At 50.5% G+C, this 23,576-nt stretch overlaps 9 protein-coding genes and 1 non-coding gene across 10 annotated transcripts; 7 read left to right on the forward strand and 3 right to left on the reverse strand.

Moving 5' to 3' along the window:
• Nucleotides 1-947: 947 nt before the first annotated feature.
• On the forward strand, nucleotides 948-2,469 carry FMAN_05443 (putative chitin binding protein; the record flags this gene model as incomplete). Its single annotated transcript, XM_041827898.1, has 4 exons — nucleotides 948-1,108; nucleotides 1,153-1,390; nucleotides 1,438-2,150; nucleotides 2,436-2,469. The coding sequence occupies 4 exons, from the start codon at nucleotides 948-950 to the stop codon at nucleotides 2,467-2,469; spliced, it is 1,146 nt and encodes a 381-aa protein (XP_041678815.1).
• Nucleotides 2,470-3,191: 722 nt separating this feature from the next.
• Nucleotides 3,192-3,821, forward strand: FMAN_05442 (uncharacterized protein; the record flags this gene model as incomplete). The annotated part of the gene is made up of 1 exon (XM_041827899.1): nucleotides 3,192-3,821. One exon carries the CDS (start codon nucleotides 3,192-3,194, stop codon nucleotides 3,819-3,821), a length of 630 nt encoding a protein of 209 aa, XP_041678816.1.
• A 511-nt stretch (nucleotides 3,822-4,332) lies between these two features.
• Nucleotides 4,333-4,835, forward strand: FMAN_05441 (uncharacterized protein; the record flags this gene model as incomplete). Its single annotated transcript, XM_041827900.1, has 2 exons — nucleotides 4,333-4,477; nucleotides 4,549-4,835. 2 exons carry the CDS (start codon nucleotides 4,333-4,335, stop codon nucleotides 4,833-4,835), a joined length of 432 nt encoding a protein of 143 aa, XP_041678817.1.
• Nucleotides 4,836-5,330: 495 nt separating this feature from the next.
• FMAN_05440 (putative coatomer beta` subunit) lies at nucleotides 5,331-8,116 on the reverse strand (the record flags this gene model as incomplete). Its single annotated transcript, XM_041827901.1, has 5 exons — nucleotides 5,331-6,288; nucleotides 6,333-6,912; nucleotides 6,961-7,845; nucleotides 7,890-7,974; nucleotides 8,099-8,116. 5 exons carry the CDS (start codon nucleotides 8,114-8,116, stop codon nucleotides 5,331-5,333), a joined length of 2,526 nt encoding a protein of 841 aa, XP_041678818.1.
• A 1,545-nt stretch (nucleotides 8,117-9,661) lies between these two features.
• On the forward strand, nucleotides 9,662-11,710 carry FMAN_05439 (putative protein kinase 1; the record flags this gene model as incomplete). The annotated part of the gene is made up of 4 exons (XM_041827902.1): nucleotides 9,662-9,683; nucleotides 9,730-9,861; nucleotides 9,907-11,453; nucleotides 11,504-11,710. The coding sequence occupies 4 exons, from the start codon at nucleotides 9,662-9,664 to the stop codon at nucleotides 11,708-11,710; spliced, it is 1,908 nt and encodes a 635-aa protein (XP_041678819.1).
• A 609-nt stretch (nucleotides 11,711-12,319) lies between these two features.
• Nucleotides 12,320-12,418, reverse strand: tRNA. Its single transcript is given in 2 exon segments — nucleotides 12,320-12,364; nucleotides 12,382-12,418. It is a non-coding gene; the product is annotated as a tRNA-Leu (tRNA).
• A 1,167-nt stretch (nucleotides 12,419-13,585) lies between these two features.
• On the forward strand, nucleotides 13,586-15,377 carry FMAN_05438 (putative glucose-6-phosphate isomerase; the record flags this gene model as incomplete). Its single annotated transcript, XM_041827903.1, has 4 exons — nucleotides 13,586-14,085; nucleotides 14,132-14,665; nucleotides 14,710-14,816; nucleotides 14,860-15,377. The coding sequence occupies 4 exons, from the start codon at nucleotides 13,586-13,588 to the stop codon at nucleotides 15,375-15,377; spliced, it is 1,659 nt and encodes a 552-aa protein (XP_041678820.1).
• A 4,054-nt stretch (nucleotides 15,378-19,431) lies between these two features.
• On the forward strand, nucleotides 19,432-20,656 carry FMAN_05437 (putative mannitol-1-phosphate dehydrogenase; the record flags this gene model as incomplete). Its single annotated transcript, XM_041827904.1, has 2 exons — nucleotides 19,432-19,471; nucleotides 19,521-20,656. 2 exons carry the CDS (start codon nucleotides 19,432-19,434, stop codon nucleotides 20,654-20,656), a joined length of 1,176 nt encoding a protein of 391 aa, XP_041678821.1.
• An 811-nt stretch (nucleotides 20,657-21,467) lies between these two features.
• FMAN_05436 (uncharacterized protein) lies at nucleotides 21,468-22,889 on the forward strand (the record flags this gene model as incomplete). Its single annotated transcript, XM_041827905.1, has 1 exon — nucleotides 21,468-22,889. The coding sequence occupies one exon, from the start codon at nucleotides 21,468-21,470 to the stop codon at nucleotides 22,887-22,889; it is 1,422 nt and encodes a 473-aa protein (XP_041678822.1).
• A 45-nt stretch (nucleotides 22,890-22,934) lies between these two features.
• FMAN_05435 (uncharacterized protein) lies at nucleotides 22,935-23,479 on the reverse strand (the record flags this gene model as incomplete). Its single annotated transcript, XM_041827906.1, has 3 exons — nucleotides 22,935-23,083; nucleotides 23,164-23,219; nucleotides 23,364-23,479. 3 exons carry the CDS (start codon nucleotides 23,477-23,479, stop codon nucleotides 22,935-22,937), a joined length of 321 nt encoding a protein of 106 aa, XP_041678823.1.
• Nucleotides 23,480-23,576: the final 97 nt, after the last annotated feature.

The raw sequence follows: 23,576 nt of genomic DNA on the forward strand, positions 1-23,576 counted from the left end.
CCCCGAACAAGATCACGTCCATCTCGAAGTCCAGCGACCATCAGCTTGTGTACAATCCAGGTTCTCAACTCTTCTGACTGAAGCGGCCGAAGCTGTGTTTGACGACAGTAACAGACTCAACCCAATCAATCGCCTCGCATTAATGCATTGCTACACTCGGTTCATTTGGCAGTGCTAACAATGCCCTTCAATCTTTTCTCAGCTGAAAAAGAGCCAAGAACTCATAATCTTGTGATATCCAACACGTACCTGCATCTCGTCATCAATCACCAATCATCCCCCCCAAGAATGTCGTCCCGCTGCAAGACACCTCATCTCATCACACTGCAAGGAACAAGCTTATCCTCGTCCAACCCACGAAAATGCCAAATCATCCCGTCTATACTCTCAACCACGGAGCTTTTGTTCCAGTCCACCATGTCCCCAGCTCTTCATTATCGTCTACATGTCATCAAGATATCCCCTCTCCCTCCAGCCAATCCATTCTCTTCCTCAACGGGCCTCCTCGTATTCTCTGCATACCCCAAAAAACCTCCGAAGATACCGTTTCTCGCACAGCATGTGGTTCGTAAGCCATTGTGACACGTGTTGATAAGGTTCTCATCTAAGAGTACGAGATTTCCTACCCAAACTGCAGTTATTTAAAGCTGATTCCAGGATGCTCCTTTCTCTGTGGCTTGCGATATTGACAGGCCTCAAAATTATCTGGGAATATATTGGTCTCGTCAGCCGATTTTCATCTGTTAGGAGTACTGATTCATGCTGTGCTACACCAAAAGTTAAAATGGCTTACGCCTCAACTTTGCTGCAATGGGACCTCGAGAAGTCATTGTTTGAGCATGATACAGGTAAAATGGGTATATAAGATATGTCTTGTCGTTCAGTGGTGAATCATCAAGTGGCCAGAAGGCATCCGTTCGTTACAGTCATTCGTTTAAATCCCCATTATGAAGTCATTCACTCCCCTCATCGCCTTTCTGGCAAGTTTCGCCGTCGCATCTCCATGGCCATCGCTCTTCAGTCGCGCTCTTGACAAACGACAAGCTGGACGATGCGGGACTGGCTTTGGAACCGTCTGCGGACCAAATGAATGCTGTTCCAGCGCTGGGTAAGTCGCTTACTCCCCTTCCAATGACGTACTGACATTCAAAGATGGTGCGGAACTGGTTATCTTTACTGCTCTGCTCCCTCATGTCAGATCGAGTATGGTCCTGGCTGCGACGCAAACGTTCGGCCCAATGGCCCTGATACCACGAGCGTAGCTCGTCCGAAAGTTGGGAGTATTCCGTATGGTCAAGCTATTTATCGGTGTAACCGCAATGGCGACATTGCGTTGACGTATGATGATGGACCGTATACTTACACCGAAGACCTTCTCGATCTCCTCCAGGTATGTCACCTCCTCACTTCTTCTTCTTATCCCTCTAACAATTACAGCGATATAATGCTAAAGCGACATTCTACATCACCGGTCGCAACCTCGGAAAAGGCGCTATCAATGACCCCGATACACCATGGCCAGGTCTCATTCGGCGCATGGTTCGGGACGGCCATCAGATCGCCAGTCACACATGGTCCCATCAACGTCTCACAACGTTGAGCCGCTTTAAATTCTGGAACCAGATGATTTACAACGAGATTGCCTTTGCTGATATTCTCGGCTACTTCCCAACCTACATGCGTCCTCCGTACTCTGCCAGCAACACCACTACAGATGCGTGGCTGAATGAGCTCGGGTACCATATCACGTACTTTAATCTGGATACAGAAGGATATCTACACGATAGTCCAAACATGATCAGCACATCCAAGCAAATCTGGGATAACACCGTCGAGGGTACAAGTCCAGCTACCAACAAATGGCTTCACATCGAGCACGATCCCGTATATCAGACCGTCTACAACCTCACGGAATACATGCTCCGCTCCATCAGGCGCAACAACTTCACTGCCGTAACAGTAGGTCAATGTCTCCAAGACGCCCCCTCAAACTGGTATCGCACCGTATCGTCGTCTCCCTCGCCCACATCAACATCCTCATCATCCCCCACATTCCCCGCTACTACGAACGGCCGCTGCGGCTCACGACACGGCGGCGCAACATGTCGCGGGGAGCCCAACGGCGAGACGTGCTGTTCGCAGAACGGCTGGTGCGGCGGGACGAGCGATCACTGCGGGAGAGGATGTCAGCCTGTGTTCGGGACGTGTAGCGACACGCCTGAGCCTGCGGCGCCGGGGCGATGTGGAGCTGCGCATGGGGGCGCGAGGTGTACGGAGAGTGGATGGGGATGTTGTTCGAGGGCGGGATGGTGTGGGAGTACGAGTGACCATTGTGGGACGGGCTGTCAGAGTGATTTTGGGACGTGCAATTAGTGTGTCTACTGTGTATAAATTAATTGGGTATGTACAGAGTGCTAGACTAATGTGTTGGAGAGTGGAGGAGGAGGATGTAATATTATTCCCGAGTAAAGCCCCGACCTCCATTGATCTACGGTTCTGACATCAGCAGTCATGGCAAATGCTCGGAATGAATTATGCCGATTCTTGGCCAACGTTCAGAGCGTCGTTTAATTTAGTCGTGTTAATTTCAGGGGCAAGCCATACAAGCCACGAGCGTGATGCTTAATCTAGCGGCATCTTGTCAACATTGGTCTTTTGACAAGGCATACTCTCCCTGTCCTCTACTAATCCCTTAGCTATTCCAGCTCTCTCTCAGTCTCGTATCCAGAGTTTAACTCAATACAGCATCTATCTCACTCAATACGAATACTACATTCCACGGCAATCGACGCTCAGACTCAAAAACACTCTCCGCACCAAAACGCACGCCAAGACTTCAGCCCCAAGCTTGGGTGACTCTGATTGGTCAGTGCGTACGCTATTCTTTCAGCTCAGGCTTTTGATGGGACGCCATAAACATGCCGTTACCCCTGAATGTGCTGTAGGGCTGATTCGTGACTGGATCACGGCACATGGGACCATAACTAATATCACATTGGCGAGACGTGGTGAATCCTTCGGGCGGTGGGTGGAAATGAAGTGAGACTAGTCAAGGTGCTAGAGAGGGCGTTTAATGGGGAATATACACTATTAAAGGATGGCTCGATCCTCTTGTTCTGCTGTCTCTCTCTTCTTCACAACCACACTCTCTATCTCAAGTCTATCTTCAATCTATCTCAGATACCTTCAAAATGCAGTCCATCATCCTCACCTCCCTCCTCGCCACCGCCGTGAGCGCCAACTTCATGGCCCACCCCCTCATGAAGCGCGATCTCCTCGCTCCCCGCGCAACCGCCCCAGCCGTCGGCGGCATCACAGAAGAGTGCCAGACCGCCATCCTCGACGTCTACAAGACGCTCCCCACGCCTCCCCCGGCCATCGTCTCCGACATCACAGAGAACCCCCAGACCGACCCCTGTTCCTTCAGCACCCCGGCCTCCCTCTCCAAGGACTACGCCAGCTACAGCTCCCAGATCCTCAGCTGGTACAGCAAGAACGAGGATGAGATCAAGTCTGCGCTGTCCGAGTGCCCTGAGCTGAGCCAGTACGCCACCGCCGTTCCTGTCTGCGCTACTGCTGCTCTTGGTGGAAAGGGTAGTGGTTCTGAGGATGCTACTACTACTGCTGAGAAGCCTGAGAAGACTTCTGCTTCTTCTGGTGACAAGACTACTGCTGCTGCGGGTGAGGAGACTTCTGCTGCGGGCGAGGCTTCTACTCCTACCTCTTCTGCTGCTGCTGTTGAGACCAACGGTGCTGCTCGTGAGGGTGGTTTCATCTACGCTGCTGCTGCTGTTGCCGGTGTTGTCGTCGCTGCTCTGTAAGAGGCCTTTGACGAGGAGAAGTGGTTGGCTATCTATGAGATTTAAGTTTATCTGCTTTTAATACAACACATGTCTCTTTCACAGATATTGTCTAAATGTATCATGAGCACTATCAAACATGTGTGAATGCCGTCTTATGCAGTCATGACATCTGATCTAGTGGTTGTCCATTAACAACCGTTTGAGTGTAACGCCACATCCATGGTTTGGTCTCACTACAGTCCAAGCTTATTTTCATGATCCGCATTCTTTGTACATTGATTCGGACACTCAATTTTATGTCAAACATATGTACTAACAAACAAACCGCACATTCCATCATATTCACTGTCATCTCTGCCCTCAGCGCCAAGCCAAACGCCCAACCAACAAAGAAGATGATGGCCCGTCACCTCCATCTCCTTTCGCTATGGTTCAAAGGCTTTTTAATCTGCCTCTTTCATCATTCATAAATACCACATCGTCCCCCCGTCTCTGCTCAACCAGAATCTCTCAACTTACAACTTTAACCATGGACGCAAAAGTCACCATCGCCGACAAGCTCGGCCGCGGGCTCACCAACGGCATCCACTTCGTAACTCGCAAGTGGAAGGTCATCATGCTGAGCTACATCTTCATCATCTCAATCGGAAGCGCTCTTCTCTACGTTCACGACGGTTCGTCTCCTCCCCCTCTGTCCCTCTCCCTACCCTCCTCTCACCTCCTTAACTTCTACTAACACCATCAGAACAACAACCCTCCCTCCAAACCCGAAGCTGGGGCGGTTTCGACGAACGTCCCCTCTCAGAGAAATGCTACCGCCAAGAACGCACCGCCATGATCCTCTCCCTCCTCTTTGGAATTCTCGGCGTCGATCAGTTCTACGCCCATCACTGGCCTCTCGCCGTGTTCAAACTTCTCACTATTGGCGGACTGGGTGTCTGGTCGTTTGTGGATATGATTCTTTGGATTGTGGGTGGTGTGTACGGGACGCCTGGATGTCCCGGGGGTAGTTCCAAGGGATGGCAGTACTAGGAGGCTTGGGGTGGGATGGAGAGGTGGTGGGAGTGAGCAGTCATTTATCATTCTTTGCTGATGGATTGTGTTAGTGGTATTGCTGGGATTGCTGTTTTGGTGATGAGAAGTAAATAAAAAGATCGCAAGGTCATTCGTTCTTTGGAGTTTGTAAGATGGCTGACTTACACGAAGTAATTGAAGCTGCAAGTCTACGGCACAGTAACCAACGTCGATACAGATCAGACCCTGAAATCAATATTTATCACTACGCTCAACACCATTTCGGGATCCAGTTGAGGCTTGCCTTCAATAAAGCCACTTCGCAAAGGCACATCTTAATCCCCGTCCACCAACACAGCCATATCATTCATGTCACAACACAAGTCTCCATCACACATCGCAAATAACTGCCATGTTTCTTTTCATTATACTCATTGATGCCATAGCAACCCTGACGAAATGACCAATCCTTTTCTACACCAGCCATCTAAGCATAAAAAGCACTTATCACACTTATTCCTCGTCCTCCTCACTCTCCTCGTCCTCAGCTTCCGGCTCGCTCTCAGCCTTCTGTCCATTAACGGGCTCCGCCACTTTCACGCCACCCTCCATCTCAAGCTTAAGCCACTCATCCCACTCAGGGAAGAGCTCGTCGTCCTCGCCAGGCACGCCGATCAGCTTGGCTACCCTGCCCTTCTTGTTCTTCTCCAAGTTCTCCTTCCACTCGTGTACTACTGGTACAGTCAAGCTGGGCTGGTAGGTCTGAGAGAAGAGGACAGCTTCGGCGAGACGGCCTGTCTCGGTGAGAATCTTTGTGCAGGCTTCGATGTTGCCGAGGAGCCATTGGCATGAGAAGGCGACGTTGTGAGAGCCGGCTTCTTGTGCTTGAGCGGCGAGGGCAGCGAGACCATCGCGGTCACCTGTTGATGAGTGGAGAAGTAAGAGAGATCCAAGATCCTTGGCGTGGGTGAAGCACTCGGCAGCAAGGGCGACATCCCAGGCTGATAGAGCAGCGTCGCCAACAGTCTTCCACTTGTGATCGGCATCAGCCTCGCGAGCAAGGTCCAAAGCGATAGCAAGCTCGTTCAATGCCAGTGCAAGCTCAAACTTGTGCTCAGGATCTGTCGCAACCTCCAAGGCAAGCTCCTTATGGCCTTGACCTTCCAAGAATCGCGCAATCTTGTTAAGTTGGTCCTGGGGAATTGTCGGTAGCAGCTCAGCGGCTGTCTCCATATCCTCCCGGAGGACAAGAGTCTGGTACTCGAGAACAGGAAGTGACAGGCCGAAAGAAGTGACGTTGACATCCTTGTCGGCAAGGTAAATTCGAGAATCGCGCTGAATGTAGCCCAAGATGTACTGGGGTTTGTCGAAGTGGGAGACAGTGTAGGTCTGGTCGCCGACAAGGTAGTTGAGTCGGTTGGTGCTGTTGGTGTAGATGAAGCAGTCGCCAATCCATTCACCAGTTCGGACACTATGTCGTTAGCATGGTAGGTAAAAAGGGAACGGAGGACATACGACTCGCTAATGTCAGTGATAACCTCAAACGCGGCCTCGACACCATCCTCCTCAACTTCTCCAGACTGGACAGCCTCAACGTAGTTCTCACGAGAGAATCGCAGAACGTAAAAGGTATCCTCACAAGCAATCGTCACCAACTCGCCGCTATCGGACCAGTAGACCTGCTTAGGCTCAACCTCGATTCTTCGAACGAGACCACCAGTAGCCCAGTCAAAGAAAGAGACACCACCTTGACCTGTGACACCGAGAAGAACACCACCGTGGAGTCTCTCGGCCTGGAAACCAACGTCGAGACCGCCGCTCTTCTCGACAAAGTTCTTGAAGATCTTGACGCTCATGGCTGACTCTCGAATAGCAAAGTCATTGCTGTTGTCCTTGGAGGCCCAGACAAAGTCGAGTGCTGAACCGAAAGCCTTGTTTCGCCACGCGAGGGCAGTGTAGATGATGTATTCGCCATCACCGCAGACAGCGACGAATCGACCGTTGGGGGAGTGGATAAGCGTTTGGGGGTAGACTTCGCAGGTACCGAGATCCTTGGTGGGGAGGGAGATTGGCTCGTTGTCCTTAATAGAGGCATCTGTCTTGTTAGCTTAATCCATTAGTGGCACAGTACCTGTGTACATACCTCCTCCCTTGATGATTGAAGAGACAACCTCGTTGTGTCGGGCCCAGATGAGCTTGCCGGATGCATCCATGGAAACAGCGGGCTCCTCGCGACCAAGCTTGACAACAACAGCACCATCATCGAAACCAACAGCAACACCCTGCTTGCCCTTTTGATACGAGACACACCAAGCTCGCTCTAGACTGTAGTTGAGGGATTGCTCGAATCGGTAGGTGTTGGCGTGCCATATTCTTATCGTACCGTCCTCGGAACCGGAGATGATGACGGGCAATTCGGGGTGATAGCAGGCAAACGAAACGTTGTTGGTGTGACCTTCGAGGGTAGCGATCAGGGACTTTGTAGTGTAATCCCAAATCTTGACAGTTCGGTCGTCAGATGTGGTGAGGAGATAAGGCTTGTCGGAGTGAGGGTAGTAATCGACGTGGTTGACACCCTTGGTCTCGTGTGCCTCGAGGGTGAAGTTGGGAGTAGAAGATCCAAGACTCCAGATCTTGACAGTTCGGTCAAGACAAGCCGAAGCAAAGGTGTTTGTATCCTTGGGGTTGATGGCCAAACCCATGACATAGTGGCCATGGCCCTCAAAGACCTGCACACACTTCCAACCCTTCTCCCAATCCCAAAGCTTGATGGTCATGTCATCGGAGGCAGTCAAGACGAACGGCTGTGTGGGGTGAACGGCGATAGCTCGAATGTAGTCGGGGTGCGCCTCGAAGGAGGTGATCTTCTCGGAGGTGTTGTAATTGTAGACTCGTAGTTGGAAATCATCGGAACCGCAGACAATCCAGTTTTTCCTGGCGATGAATCGACCGGCGCGAACGGGGACATCGGTGAGCTCAAAGGTTTTGACGATCTGTTGGGTTTCGTGGGACCAGATGTAGACGTGGCCTATACTGTCAGCATTGGATCTCGAGCTCCCGAGCTGTACATACCGCTGTAGAGGGTTGTGAGAATCCATGGCTCGTGAGGATGGAAGTCAATGCCCTTGACTCGCTCACTGCGAGCGTAGAGCTGGCGCTGTATTGCGAAACGTGTCAGCTCAGATCGCACAAGTAAAGCTGCCGCCGCAGATATCGAGTACGCCCGCCGTGAATAGCACTACGCTGATCATCGGGCGCACTCAAGAGATCCCCAAACTGACCTTGACGTCTAACTTCATCTTGTCGTGTGTCGTCGCTGTCGCGTTGCGCAGTTGAAGTTGCAAGCTGTCCAGCAAGGGCGGTGATACCGAGGTAGTGGGGTCGAAGTTAAGAATCCCTGAAGGAGGCTACCATGCGGGATGACAGGTGGTCGCAAGTGCACAGAGATTGGGGGAGAGGTAGAAAAAAACAGAGGGTCAAACGCTAATCATCAATCGTGATGTTTGAATTGACAAAGCTTGAGCTTGTATATTGATTTGGAGCTCCCCGAAATGTGTCCTGCGGCTCTTGACAGGCTGGCCATGGATGTGGTGTTGGCCTGAAGTGTCAGGCTCCACCTCCTTATCCCTTCTTATCAGGGATACTCCAGAATAGGGGGCTGTAGGGTAGGTGAGAAACCGTCAAGAACTCCATGAGATATCATGGTATTAGGTGTTGGTGCTTGAACAGAATTGGGTTGGTTATGCTTGTTACCTGTTTGTGCTTTTTCTTCTTACTTGACTTCCGTGGTTAGGTCGTTTAAGTTGTTTGAGTGAGGTCAATTGTTAGTTCACTTTTTCATATCGTTTACAGTTTCATTTACATGTCCCCAGTCAGAGAGATTTACGTAGCCATGTGAAGATGAGAATTTACAGTCCTTGGACAAATTCTGCCACATTCAGAAGTTCCAAAAATATTCTGATCTGTTTATAGACCCTCCACAACTCAGCCAAGAGATCTCGACACGCGTCGTCTTCGTACATGATGAATAGTGTGGCTGTACAACAAGTTGGTTGCTTCACATCAAGTTATCAACACTATAGACACTGTACACCAATTGACACTCTCTGGCTGCTGGCTCCTTGGGCATTAATGGCATTGTTTATGAACTAGTCTCGCTTCACCTTCTCATTTACCCCTTATGTTATGGATTATTTGGCTGGACCTCGCTCTAGGCTCATTCTCTAGCTGATCAACAAAGCTAGAGCCCGTGGCTGTGGCTTAAAATCGACCTTACGGGATTACTCCAGACCATCTCCACAGTCTGAGCTCCTGTGTCGCAGACTGAGACACTGTGTTTCCAGCACCAGAACAGCACTACCATCGACCCTAGCCCACAGTGCGGACTGCCTGCGGGAAGACCCACCTTTTCTGCTGTTGCCCAATGGGCCTTGGATGTCATGGCAATCCCCTTCTCCCATCCATCCCCCGTATCCACCTCATTCATATCTCGGCTGGTCTTGTCTCGGGCTCTTGTGCTTCGCCTCCTCCTCATATTCAACCTCTACCATCTTTGTTCAATTTGGACCTCCTTTCCCTTCAAACCAGTCGGCGCATAGTCTCCTTTCGTCTCGTCGACTTGCGATCCTTGATACAACCAAACAGCGGCCGGTTTACGCTTCCACGCATGCGGGGTTACAAATCATCCATTTGTTGAACACTCTGCCACGCCATCAGCCTCCTGCTTGATCAGGAGTTTGTCAGCGCGCAGTGAACGCTCGCTGCTTGACCCTTCGATCCTGCAACACTTGTTAGCTGTCGATCCTTGACCCCAACCATCAAATACCTCGTTGAAATCAACAACAATGTCTTGGAAGCTTACCAAGAGTACGTCTACATGTCCGATATCTGTCGCATTACTAACATCCATCAGAGTTAAAGGAAACCCATCTGGGTCAATCCTTGAGCCCCTTCTCTCGATCCCCCTCTACTTCAACCATCACCGAAAAGGAAAAGGATGGCCAGGCCAGCGGCGCTGTTACGCCTACAACGGAAAATGCCATAGGTGAGCAAATTGGACTGGAGTACCGTCAGTATCTGACTTGAATAGCTGCCTCTGAGGCCATGACACAGGCCCCTGTTGTCAAGCCCCCCAAGCCCGGTATTCTCGTTGTCACCCTCCACGAAGGTCAAGGATTTTCTCTTCCTGAACAGCACCGAAGTGCTTTTGCCTCGTCACACCAAGGATCGATGTCTTCGTCCAACGCTCTTGGAATGTCTGGCTCTGTTCGACCAGGATCTTCACAACGTGTAGCCGGATCATTTGTCAACGGCAGTAACCGACCGCACTCTTCCGCTGGCGGCTTCAACGGCATCCCCACCAACCACGGCCGAATTTCTGGAAAGTACATGCCATACGCCCTCCTCGATTTCGACAAGGTCCAAGTCTTTGTCAACTCGGTCGATGGAAACCCTGAGAACCCTCTGTGGGCCGGTGGAAACACCCAGTACAAGTTCGATGTGTCAAGAGTGACAGAGCTCGTCATCCACCTGTACATGCGCAACCCGAATGCGCCACCCGGATCTGGACGAAGCCAGGATATTTTCCTCGGTGTTGTCCGCATCAACCCCCGATTCGAAGAGAGACAGCAATACGTGGAGGACCCTAAGGCCAGCAAGAAGGACCGCGAGAAGGCTGCCGCTGAGCATGCAGCGCGCAATGGTCATCAAGGCGCCGAGTGGGTCGACGTGCAATATGGAACTGGTAGAATCAAGGTTGGTGTCGAGTATGTCGAGACTCGAGCAGGTAAGCTCAAGATTGAGGATTTTGAACTACTAAAGGTCGTCGGCAAGGGCAGTTTCGGCAAGGTCATGCAGGTACGCAAGAAGGACACAAACCGAATCTACGCTCTCAAGACAATCCGAAAGGCGCACATCATCTCGCGATCCGAAGTCGCCCATACACTCGCCGAGCGATCTGTGCTGGCACAGATCAACAACCCTTTTATCGTACCTCTCAAGTTCAGTTTCCAGTCTCCGGAGAAGCTTTATTTTGTTCTCGCCTTTGTTAACGGAGGCGAGCTGTTCCACCACTTGCAAAAGGAGCACCGATTTGACGTCAACCGATCCCGCTTCTACACTGCTGAGCTTCTGTGCGCCCTGGAATGTCTGCACGGCTTCAGCGTCATTTACAGAGATCTCAAGCCCGAGAACATTCTTCTGGATTACCAGGGTCATATCGCTCTTTGCGACTTTGGTCTCTGCAAGCTTGATATGAAGGATGAGGACCGCACCAACACATTCTGTGGTACACCCGAGTACCTCGCTCCAGAGCTGTTGATGGGTCAAGGTTACAACAAGACAGTCGATTGGTGGACTCTTGGTGTTTTGCTGTACGAGATGTTGACAGGTCTGCCACCTTTCTACGATGAGAACACCAACGAGATGTACCGCAAGATTCTATCAGAGCCTCTTCACTTCTCTGACGTGGTTCCCCCAGCTGCCAAGGATCTCCTCACCAAGCTTTTGAACCGCAACCCTGAGGAGCGACTTGGTGCCAATGGATCAGCTGAGATCAAGGCGCATCCTTTCTTCCATGCTATTGACTGGAGGAAGCTTCTACAGCGCAAGTACGAGCCTACATTCAAGCCCAGTGTGGTATGTGCCCCCCCATTCGAATCGAGATTGAATCCTACTGACATTTTTAGGCCGACGCTCTGGACACTGCCAACTTTGACCCCGAATTCACATCCGAAGCCCCTCAAGATTCTTATGTCGAAGGCCCCATGCTCTCTCAAACTATGCAGAACCAGTTCCAAGGATTCAGCTACAACCGTCCGATCGCTGGACTCGGAGATGCAGGAGGCAGTGTCAAGGATCCATCATTTGTCGGTAGTTTGACAGATAACCGATAAGTCGCTGAGGCAGAGAGACAACGGGTAGACAGCGAGCAGGACTGGCTGACTCGGACATGGTATCAGTCTTGTCGATGAGCCGGCTGAGGAGGGGAACACGTGTAAGCCATGATAAGGACAACCTAGGAGGTGGAAACCTAGAGGATGAATGTAGATAAGAAGCCTTTATTTGCTCTGGCGTGTTGGAGTTTGATACACTCGTTAGTTCTGTGGATATGTCATTCTGTCAATGTAGATTGTCTCGCGTGACTCTATCGATGAATCTGTGGCTCATTGTTCATTTTCTTCACTTGTGACAATGAGTATTGTTTTATCATTGTTCTTGAGGCTAGGCTGGACAATGAACCTCACGCTTTGGTATTCACTGCACTTTCCCATCGTCTTCTGACCTTAACACGGACTTGCATGCAACTGACCTGAAGAAGCCATTGCATCTTATGCTAGAACCTCTCAAGCAAGAATTGAGTCAATTCCTTATTCGAACTCCAACGGCGTCGGTCAACGCTATTCGGTATTATGACTCTAATAGGCTTTCCAACGACATTTGCCACAACACCAACACCACCATCAACAAACAGATGGAGATGAAGGGCAAAAAGCAAAAAGCAATGCTCACTGCAGGGTTCGAACCTGCGCACATTAAATGTAGCAGAATCCTCAGCAGTTGAGAGCTTAAGTCTGCCGCCTTAACCACTCGGCCAAGTGAGCTATTGAGAAAGACGTGATTTTGCGAGCCGTAGCAGCGCTCAAGTGCGACTTCACGACTCGAAGGTCTCACGCACTGAGGTGAGCTGTTTTGGGGCTCCATGAGGCTTTTTCGGAACATGTTGGGGGTCTTTATGATGGATGAGGGATATCATGACAACCCATGCTCGAAGCGTCTAGGCTATAGGCTGAATGAAGTGGAAAAGTTTTAATTGAGGCTGAGATCGGAGAGATCGCCGGTGTTGGGGGAAAGGTGAGAGTCAGCTCGGTGAGGACATCGAGAATTTTTACTATGCTAGTGAATATGCTGTATTCTGTATTCAGTTTACAGTTAGTTATCCTATTCTGATTGCAATAAATTGCCTCTCCTATCTCTACAGCCTCCAGTCATATACATGATCCAACAGAGCTAGGACATGCTGGGCAACTGATAGAGACATCTCACGATAAATAAGCTGTCCTCGGTGCCTCAGCCGGAGGTGATGCGGGCTAACCACGGCGAGTGCGCGGCATAACCGGAGCCCCTTGACTGACTGACTGACTGTAGAGCCTCCACTGAGGTTATGACGCATGGAGGAGAAAAGGAACAAGAGGCTAATATGATTATGGAGACATGACGAAAAGATTTGGAAAAGTTCAGTCAGCCAACCTTGATGATTTGTAAATCTGGTAACAATCGTTAAGTAAGGCGGGGCGTAAAGTTATAAGCTGTTGAAGAGCTCTTGTTTTTAGCTTGGAGAGCATGGTGAAGCGTCATGCTGTCATTGGAGGGGTTAGCTGACAGACAGACAGAGATACAGCAATTGAGAGACAATGGCAAAATGAGTGATAAAAAGATGTCATATCATTGACCTCAAGTAGTTTGAAGTGGTATCATGATAGTATCAATTAAACGAAACTGTCCCTATAGAACAAGAAAGAATTGATCATGGCTGAAGTGGGATGATGATTGAATGCCCCCACTCCGTCCATGCCGCTCTCTGCTCTTCCCCCTCCCCCTCCATTGACATTGGATCCATCGGAGCTCTACCTTGCCATGAGACGCACCCAAGACAATTCAGAGACATAACCTCATTTCCCCTCCCACTCATTTTCTGATCTGATATTTCTTCCCTTCTTCCCATCACCCCCATTCCTATCTCTCCACCATTATATCTATACAACATCAATATGGCCCCCGCAAACACTCTCCCCGCCTGGTCTGACCTCCAGGCCCATCGCGACAGCGTCGGCAAGTCCTTCGTCCTTAAGGAGGCATTCGCTTCCGACCCCCAGCGATTCGACCGCTTCACCCGAACCTTTACCTCCGACGGCGTGTCCTCCGAGATCCTCTTCGACTTCTCCAAGAACTTCCTCACAGATGAGACCCTCGATCTCCTCGTCAAGCTCGCCGAGCAGGCTGGCGTTGAGAAGAAGCGCGATGCCATGTTTGCCGGCGAGAAGATCAACTTCACCGAGGGTCGCGCCGTGTACCATACTGCTCTGCGAAATGTCGGCGGTTGGGATATGAAGGTTGACGGTGTTGATGTCATGAACACAAAGGGTGGTGTCAATGAGGTTCTTGAGCACATGAAGGAGTTTTCTGAGCAGGTTCGAAGTGGAGAGTGGAAGGGATACACTGGCAAGAAGCTCACAACCATCATCAACATTGGTATTGGTGGTTCTGATCTGTAAGACGCTCGATTGCTCGTATTGTACTGGACTGACACCTTGCAGCGGCCCTGTCATGGTCACCGAAGCTCTCAAGCACTACGGCGCTGATGACATGACCCTTCACTTCGTCTCCAACATTGACGGAACTCATATCGCCGAGGCCCTCAAGAACTCTGACCCCGAGACCACTCTCTTCCTCATCGCCTCCAAGACCTTCACCACCGCAGAGACCACCACCAACGCCAACACAGCCAAGAAGTGGTTCCTCGAAAAGACCGACAACAAGGGCGACATCGCCAAGCACTTTGTTGCTCTCTCCACCAACGAGGAGGAGGTCACCAAGTTCGGTATCGACAGCAAGAACATGTTTGGCTTTGAGAGCTGGGTTGGTGGCCGATACTCTGTCTGGAGTGCCATTGGCTTGAGCATTGCTCTCTACGTTGGCTTTGACAACTTCCACAAGTTCCTTAGCGGTGCTCATGCCATGGATAAGCACTTCCGCGAGACTCCTCTCAAGGACAACATTCCTCTCCTCGGTGGTCTGTTGAGTGTCTGGTACTCTGACTTTTTCCAGGCTCAGACTCACCTTGTTGCTCCGTAAGTCAGCCAGAATATGCGAGTATGTAGACTAACAATTATAGCTTCGACCAATACCTCCACCGATTCCCTGCCTACCTCCAGCAGCTCTCCATGGAGTCCAACGGAAAGACCATCACCTCTGATGGATCTTCTGCCAAGTACACCACTGGTAAGTGGATAACCTCCTGCAGGACACCTAGCTAACGTCCCAGGCCCCATTCTCTTCGGCGAGCCCTGCACCAACGCTCAGCACTCCTTCTTCCAGCTCGTCCACCAAGGCACCAAGCTGATCCCCACCGACTTCATCCTCGCCGCCAAGTCTCACAACCCTGTCAGCGACAATCTCCACCAGAAGATGCTCGCGTCCAACTACTTCGCCCAGGCTGAGGCTCTCATGGTCGGCAAGACAGACGATCAGGTCCGTGCCGAGGGCACTCCCGAGGAGCTTGTTCCTCACAAGCGCTTCCTTGGAAACCGACCCACGACCTCCATCCTTGTCGGCGGCGCCATTGGTCCCGCCGAGCTGGGTGCCCTGATCGTGTACTACGAGCACCTCACCTTTACCGAGGGTGCCATCTGGGACATCAACAGCTTTGACCAGTGGGGTGTTGAGCTGGGCAAGGTCCTGGCCAAGAAGATTCTCAAGGAGCTTGATGAGGCAGGCAATGGTGAGGGACACGATGCTTCTACTGGTGGACTGATTGGAGCGTTCAAGAAGTATGGTAACTAAAAAGGAGGATTGAGTGTTAATGGATAGCGAGTGGAACGATGTTGATAATGATTAAAGATAGCATGAATAAGTTTGACGGCCTAAGCTGTGGACTGTGTCTGACATCCGTGCATGCGTATCAAGTCTCTGTACATGTTGAGACGCAAAGGTACTCGTAAGTATGATGAAGAGAGTTATGTAGCATTGATCGCTGTGTATCGTGATTATCTGCCTACCTTTGTCAGATTTCCTTGTTATTCTCAGATGTCGATTGCATTGCAACGTCAGACACGGCACAAGAAGACGGCACAAGTATACCATGCACCTGCGCGATTTCTCACATTTGCATATCAAATCGCAACACCTTATCAGTTGGATTTATATTAATGACACGTGGAACAAGGCACCTCGGTCAAATGAGTGTTTACGTATATTTTGTATCGAGGTTCCGTGTCTCCGGCAGATGTATGTATTTCCGTTTTGGGTAGTGTCACTGCTTGAGCAGAGGTGCATCTGCGTAGATCGGCCCATTCAAGGAGCATCAAGGCACTGCCACGTTTTGAGAGCATTGATACCGTTAGAGTCCAGGTGCATTGAGAATGCTGCGCTTAAGAACATTGGCCCGTTTGAGCGTTAATGGTGAGACGAGCAGGTGAATTTCAAGCATGTGGAGTTTTGCGGGGGAATATGGGGAAGAGGGGGGAATTGCTCCTCTGAGGGTGTACAAGGTGGTATGTTTGTGAGATATATCACGCAGAGACTTATCACATCGGGGTTATAACGGTGCTTTTTATCGCGGGGGAATCCCCAGACCTGAAGTGCAGGAGTGAGATGGAGGGCGGGGAAATGGAGATTAGGGGGTTGTGTGTTGGTTGAAGCGAGAGTGCTTGGGTCTAGATGTTCAAGGTGCTGTGATGTTTGACGTTGACGTTGGCTTATCACGACATTAACTGTGCACGGGACTTAATTCGGCTCATGTCGGGAACAACATGTTTGTCTTCTGAGTCTGGGTTACAAAGCGACGATCTCTTGAAACAAGAACAGAAGATCGTCATTGAAGTCACGGCATCCGAAGCGAGGTTTGCATGCATGCAGTCAGGGTGATTCCATCTGAATAAGCCGCAGTCAAAGCGAACTGCATCCAAACATCTCTACCAATCAACATCACGAACCAAAACTGCGAGTCCGTTCTGATTTCGTCAGTCCCAACTCCACTCACACTAGCCCTCCCCCAATGCAATACAACAAGACACGGAAGAATTTTTGTGCACGACCTTGTCATTGGTGAGTGTGAGTGGGTAACTCCTCTGACGTCGAAACTTGAGGCTTTTCACGATGTTCTCCTTCCCGCGTCGATGACGAGATGTTTGAGTGGTTCACCTGCAATTTTTTCTTGGTTGGAGATATGCTATGCTACATCGGTGAGGGATGGTGGCTTGGACCCCTACTATAGACCCTTGAGATGAGAGACAGTAACAAACGGTTCAACACCCCCAACTGAGTATGAAGTTGAAGATAGAGACGAGGATGACGGGCTTGGAATTGAGTTCCGAAATCTGTTGAGTCGTATAGCGAACAAGATTCAGCCTGAAGAGATACAGTTTCCCTTTCCCAGATCAACAGGTCCCGCGGTAACCGACCGAAGATAACTGAAGGCATCGCCAATCAGAATACGGCGCTAAACAGTAAGAGAAACGCCTGAACGGTGCATCTTGGCTCTGCTGCTCCACTGACGGTTGATTCGCTACAGCGTTATCTACGGAGGGAGGCTATGCTAGAACGGACGGAAGCGGGTTCGTCGGGGTTGAGGGCCGAACGGAAAAGGGTTACGACTTGATCCGAAATGCCTCAGCCCAAACAAATGCACTCAGATAGAATACGCCCTTAGAGTTGAGCCAGTTTGAGGTTTTGAGGGAATTATGCTTGAATAGTGGCATGGTTCGGTGATTCTACGGTAGAGTAGAGGAATACGGTGGCAGAAATGATCCGTTTGACCCCTGGAAGAACAGGAACCAGACCAGAGGCTCAAGGGAGGGGGAGGGGGTAACCCTGGATGTAGGATATGACGTATTAGTATGCAGTTTGAACTTCATTGGGAGAGTAAGACAATAGTCGACGCCCGTATCTGACGGATGCAGTTACACAGATGATAACGATATTTGTTTACTTGTGACTACGGCTCCTAGACCACGAGACAGTAACACAGAGCACGAGATACACCACAAGTCCTATCACTATCTCAAGAATTACACGTGCTGCATCAAACCTGAACAGTCTAGATTTCGCGTTGTTACTGCACCGGAAATATTCTGCATGTGTGATACCCCAAGCATTGCCGAAAGTCTTCACATGCATGACGCCCGTTTCAACTCATCATCATCAGTCACTTCTGATTGACTAGCCTCAAAAAAAAAAGGACACACGCGAAAAGCCGCCGTGAGCGCCGTCTAATTTGATGTCCCGATCTCCACACCCCTGCATCGTGAGGAACAAAGAAAAAGCAGACAGAGAGGGAACCCTTGTTTTGGGGCTCAGACGGAGGGGAATGGCCGAAATACCGACGATGATCTGAAAACATATGATGGTGATGATTAAATCATAAAAATGGAATTAAAAAGGGGGAATTAAAATATGGATATTGAAGAAGAGGTCATAAAATAGGGGAAAAGGACGATAGATCGAAAGGCATCGTGATATTGAACAAGTGATGTCAATTGCCTGCCCCAGAGAAAAGAGTACATAATTGTGGAAAACCTGGGGTGTTCTGGAGGTAACACTGTTAGTTACGTTAGTGTTGCACTGCGTTAGAGGGAAAAATACCACTGTCCGTCTCTTTCACAGTGACCCACGATGCAGCCAGTCGACGTCAGAGGTGGGATTGACACGAAAACGGTTTACTTGACAAGAATATCCACTTTTTTACACGGATGGAGCAGTATCTAGATGATTCTAGGTTTAGTAATTGTTTCTATTGCCTGATGTCTCATTTGCAGTATATATCTCGTGAAAGAATTCCCAAGATAAAGTCAGGGTAAATACTATAGTCGTGGCGATGTTACAAATCTGAATACCCTGAAAAATGAAAGCATGTGGCGTGAGACAGGGTCCTTTTCCCTCTACAGAAGAGGCACTTTCGGGCAGAGGTGAGGTGAGGTGAGGTTGCAGTGGGACATGCATACAGAACAACCCCGGGCCCTGTGCGAACACCCTGTAGAGCGCCGGATAACCTCCGTAAGGCAGTGGAGGCGGCTTCACCAGTTACGGTCGGTGAAACGGTAGAGGGGGTTGATCCACATTGGTGAGGTTGTGGTTATTTGTTTGTCAGCTTATTGGAGGCCTGTTGAACAGTTGTCATGTATGAGTGAGCATGTTACTGATCTGTGTCTCCGACTGACATTTCGTTGAACTGGCTAGGTTTCGGCGAGGCTGCGGTGTAATGATAACAGTGAGAGCGACAGTAAGTATCCAATAGATCATCGCTGGGATGGACACGGGCTAGAGTGTCGGATGGTTGTTTGACAAACAGACGGCGCCAAGATAAAGAGTCAGAGTGCTGAGGTCACCGAAAAGGACACAGAGTCCACTGTACCGATGATGGCATGGTACAGGTACTGATACAACCGTAATGTACTGTACTTTACGGGCTGTGACTGTGAGTTGGGTCGGGCTGGGCTGGGGGCTGTACTTGGCATGAGTCTCCACTTGCCCGAGTTGAACTCAAACTTGACTCGGTGGGACCTGCCAGAGCCAGACCGGACCCATAACCCAACCCAGTCTTGACCAGGGCAGGAACATCACCAGTACGTACCATGATGGCATCAATGGGTCCCCTTCCCGTCATCGTCACCCTCAACCCTCCAACAAGAGACAAGGAGGGTGGCTTTGGTCTAGACATATAAACTCGTCTTCCCCCCTCGATACGGTCACCGTTTTCATCCATTCCATCCATCACCACTTTCATCTCCTAAGCACTCTTCTATTGCTTCCTATTTGAGGCACTCGCACTCAATACATCTGAGACCTTCTTACATACTCAATACACCCACTTACATACAAACCCCACACAACCGCAACCATGGGCAAGACTGCTGTTCACTTTGGCGCTGGCAACATCGGTATGTCTCTTATCGCTCAACGCTCTAGCCCCTCATGCTAACTATCCAGGCCGTGGCTTTGTTGCCTGCTTCCTTCACAACTCTGGCTACGATGTCGTCTTCGCTGATGTCAACGACTCAATCGTCAACCAACTCAACAACACTCCCTCATACCGCGTCATCGAAGTCGGCTCTGAAGCTACCGTCGAGAACACCATCACAAATTACAAGGCCATCAACTCAAGGACACACGAGGAGGACCTGATTGAGACCATCCGCACAGCTGAGATCGTCACTTGCTCAGTCGGTCCCAACATCCTCAAGTTCATCGCCCCTGTCATCGCTAAGGGCATCGACCGCCGATCAACAGAAGAGGCTCCCCTGCATGTCATTGCTTGCGAGAACGCCATCGGTGCCACTGATACCCTTGCCGAGCACATCAAGAACAACACTGATGCGTCTCGTCTTGAGGACCACCATCTCCGAGCCCGATATGCCAACTCTGCTATTGACAGAATTGTTCCCGCTCAGGACCCCGATGCTGGTCTTGACGTGACACTCGAGAAGTTCTTTGAGTGGGTCGTTGACCGCACTCCCTTTGAGGATGTTGGCATCCCCGACATCAAGGGCATCAACTGGGTTGACAACCTTGAGCCCTTCATCGAGCGCAAGCTCTTCACTGTCAACACTGGCCACGCCACCGCTGCCTACCACGGTTACAACCGAAGAAAGCGCACTGTCTACGATGCTCTCCAGGACAAGGACATCATGGCCGAGGTTCGCGGTGCACTTATGGAGACCAAGAACCTGATCGTCTCCAAGCACGCTATTGACGAGGAGGCCCAGGCCGCTTACGTTGAGAAGATCATCAAGCGAATTGGCAACCCCCATCTTGAGGATGCCGTCGAGCGTGTCGGCCGTGCTCCTCTCCGAAAGCTGTCTCGCAAGGAGCGATTCATCGGCCCTGCTGCTGAGCTCGCTGAGAATGATCAGCCCATCAAGTACCTCCTCGACGCTATCGAGATGGCCTTCCGCTTCCAGGATGTCCCAGATGACGAGGAGTCCAAGCAGCTTGCCGAGATCATGTCCGAGAACGGCCCTGAGGACGTTGTCAAGCAGGTCTGCGGTATTCAGGACAACGAGAAGATCTTCCCCCAATTGGTCAACGTTGTCCAGCGCGTCCAGGCCGACAGCGCTGAGGAATAAGCGATTTTCATTCGTTGCGATTAACTAGAAGAGATGGAGCCACAGGTACAAAGTGGCATGGCATGGCGTTTACGAGATATGACATACAATTTGCTTTAATGGCAGCATGGCGCAGGAAGGACTGGGATTCAATTCGAGCCTAAGGCATGATTATAGATTGATAGCACTGAATAAATCGGTCGCTCAACTACATTTGTTAACAATGAATTGTCATTGCTGTGATTTGTGACTCATGAATGGAATGATGAGATATTGGAGAGTAACTGGGAATAGTGGCAACATGAGGCATTTGTCCATCGGGCCTCACGGCATTAATCACGGCCCAACATGGTGATGTCGACGTTGACATGCCCAATTAATTAATCTCGTCAAATGCCAATTGTCGCATGTCCTACCCTGCATCTGCACTGATACTGACGGAGATCGGATGTTGCGTTCCCCTGTAGCAGCCGGGATCATATCTCGATACATCGCCAACGGAGATCCGATCCCGTCGCCAGCCAATGCCCCGAAACAAAATTTCTCATTCGCTGTAACGTTTGCCAGAAATAGTCTGAGGAATAACTTCCCATTCGCCGTGAATAGTCTGAGGCATACGTCGTTATCATGAGATGAGATTCGGCCCAGTTCCCTGGACAACTCCACTAAGAGCCGCTAGCGCGACCCCTTTTTAACCTTTAACCATCCGATCGGGAGGTCCGTAATCTTGCATCAGACCACGATTTGCATACCCACACCAACCAAAAGCCGATCCCTTCAAGGCCCCACGGTATACGGAGAATATCCAGGAGAAGAGACTACTTCGTATACGATGCTCAAAGCGCTGTGGCCGGCTGGCCTGGCCACCGCCTCAATCACCATTCAAGTCCACCGCGTCGACCCATTGCCCTTCAGCGCGTCAGGTATCGCTACTTCAGCTGCTGATCTCTTCTCGCGGAGTTGTCCAGAAGAAGCCGAGAACACAGCCTCACTACTGGCATCGTCGTTTCATGACCTCTCGGGAAGAAATGTATTCCCCTCGTCGGATGGGTTTGTGAGGGGTGCTGTTGAGGCGTGGGCTAAGCATGAGCATCTCATCCTACGCCCTGATGAAATCTGGTTTGAAGTTCTGGCGCAGATGAATGTCTACATGAGTATCCACTCTGAAGCTCTCCGGCATTTATTCGTTGATCACTCTGGGCGCGAAAAGATTACAGTGGAGGGCTTTTCATGGGACGGCATCATCGGTGCGTTTAGAGGGGAGATTCAGAGCAGGGTTAAGACGGGGTGGTTGTTGGATTGGATAACGCCCGGGTTTAGCACTTCGACTGCGCAAGATGACGTTACGGCTACGGTGTTGATGATGGGGCTGATGCAGCATTTCTTTGAGTATGAGGGTATGATGGTATGTGGAATACCGAGTGTGACGCTACTGGGGGAGAGGGAGGACTGGGTTAAGCTGGGGGAGAAGGTTGAGAAGTTGAAGGAGTTTGGGGATGAGGCGGCTGGGTTTGCGGAGAGGTTGAGGCCGATTATGAAGCGTTTTGTTAGTAGTTGGGGTGTTGATGGTGAGGGAGATGGTGAGACGAGGTTGTTCTGGGAGCAGATTGTTAGGGCGAAGAAGAAGTGGTCTTGTGGGGAGGGGGCGAGTGAGTGGGATGTTTCAGGGTGGATCACAGGATTTATGCACTGGGATCGAGATGGAAAGGTCAGAGGAGTCTATGAGGATTGGTTTGATAACTGGGACGATGAGAATGAAGAAGAAGAAGCTGGGGTGAAAGTCGAAGAGGTCAAGAAAGACGATACCAAGGCTGAGGAAAAGAAAGAGGAGAAAGCTGAAGAGGTTCAGATGGGCATCTTCCCCAACGACTGGTCCATCACAATCGACGGCCAGAGCTACATCCCCTGCACCCTTTCCGACATCAGCATCGGCTACGCCAAAGCGCCCCTACTCATGAAGAACTATCCCTCACCAGGCGTCGACACACAAGCCTATCTCGTAGCCGGCAACGTCGGCGTCGAGAAGAAGAACACGCCCGGGGGAGTCATGGCGCAGCCTGTGAGCGGGTGGTTCGTGTATGCGGGTGTTGATGCGAGTTATAGCGCTGGGCCATGGATTGGCAGTGGTGAGGAGTTGGGAGGGATCGCGGGAGGGATTGTGAGCTGTAAGGCTGCTCTGGAGAATGAGAAGGACGGGGAGGTTAAGGAGGGAGTAGTTGGGGGGGAGAAGGAGGAGGAAGTAAAGGATTTGTAAATGTAATATTTAATGAGAGAAGATTGAGATGGACTAATATAAGAGTTACATGGGAAATACAGGCTTGGGAGCTTTCCATCCTCGACAGCAGAAGCTGGGCATGTCGTGCATTTTCTTTCCGAGGAAGCCCCAGGGAGGATCACAGCCATTCATTTTCTGTTTCCATGCGTCGTCGTTGAATTGGTAGTAGTTCCCTGAGAACTCGTCAGAGGGGAGAGACAGGAGGAGATATGTGATGAGGAGAGAGGGCTGGCTTGGGGGACGAGAGACATACCATCTTTACAGGCGCAGAGACGAGGAAGACAGCAGTTGTTTGGTTTGGGGATTGTGCTGTTATCGTTAGTAGGTTGTCTTCGATGCTGATACTCTAATGAGACTGGAGATTGAGAGGAAGGTTGATAGTGAGATTGGCGACTTGTAGGATGGGCTGGTTTTGGACTGATGACGTTGTGTAGATAGGGAGGGGAGACATACTAGTGATAACATCCACTACTTGCCTTCTCAGGAACAGGTTTGAGAACAACCGGTTCGGGAGGGGGAGTAGCAGCTGCGAGTGCGATAAGTGTCAGTGTTGCGAGTGTGAACTTCATGTTTCTTGCTTTGAGCTGATACGATATCGAACAAGACGGGAGGGAGAGAGAAAGGGAAGTTCATATAGTTAAGATGTCATGCTTTGGAAAGCTTGAG

This window comes from Fusarium mangiferae, assembly GCF_900044065.1.
Source record: "Fusarium mangiferae strain MRC7560 genome assembly, contig: FMAN_scaffold002, whole genome shotgun sequence".
NCBI lineage: Eukaryota > Fungi > Ascomycota > Sordariomycetes > Hypocreales > Nectriaceae > Fusarium > Fusarium mangiferae.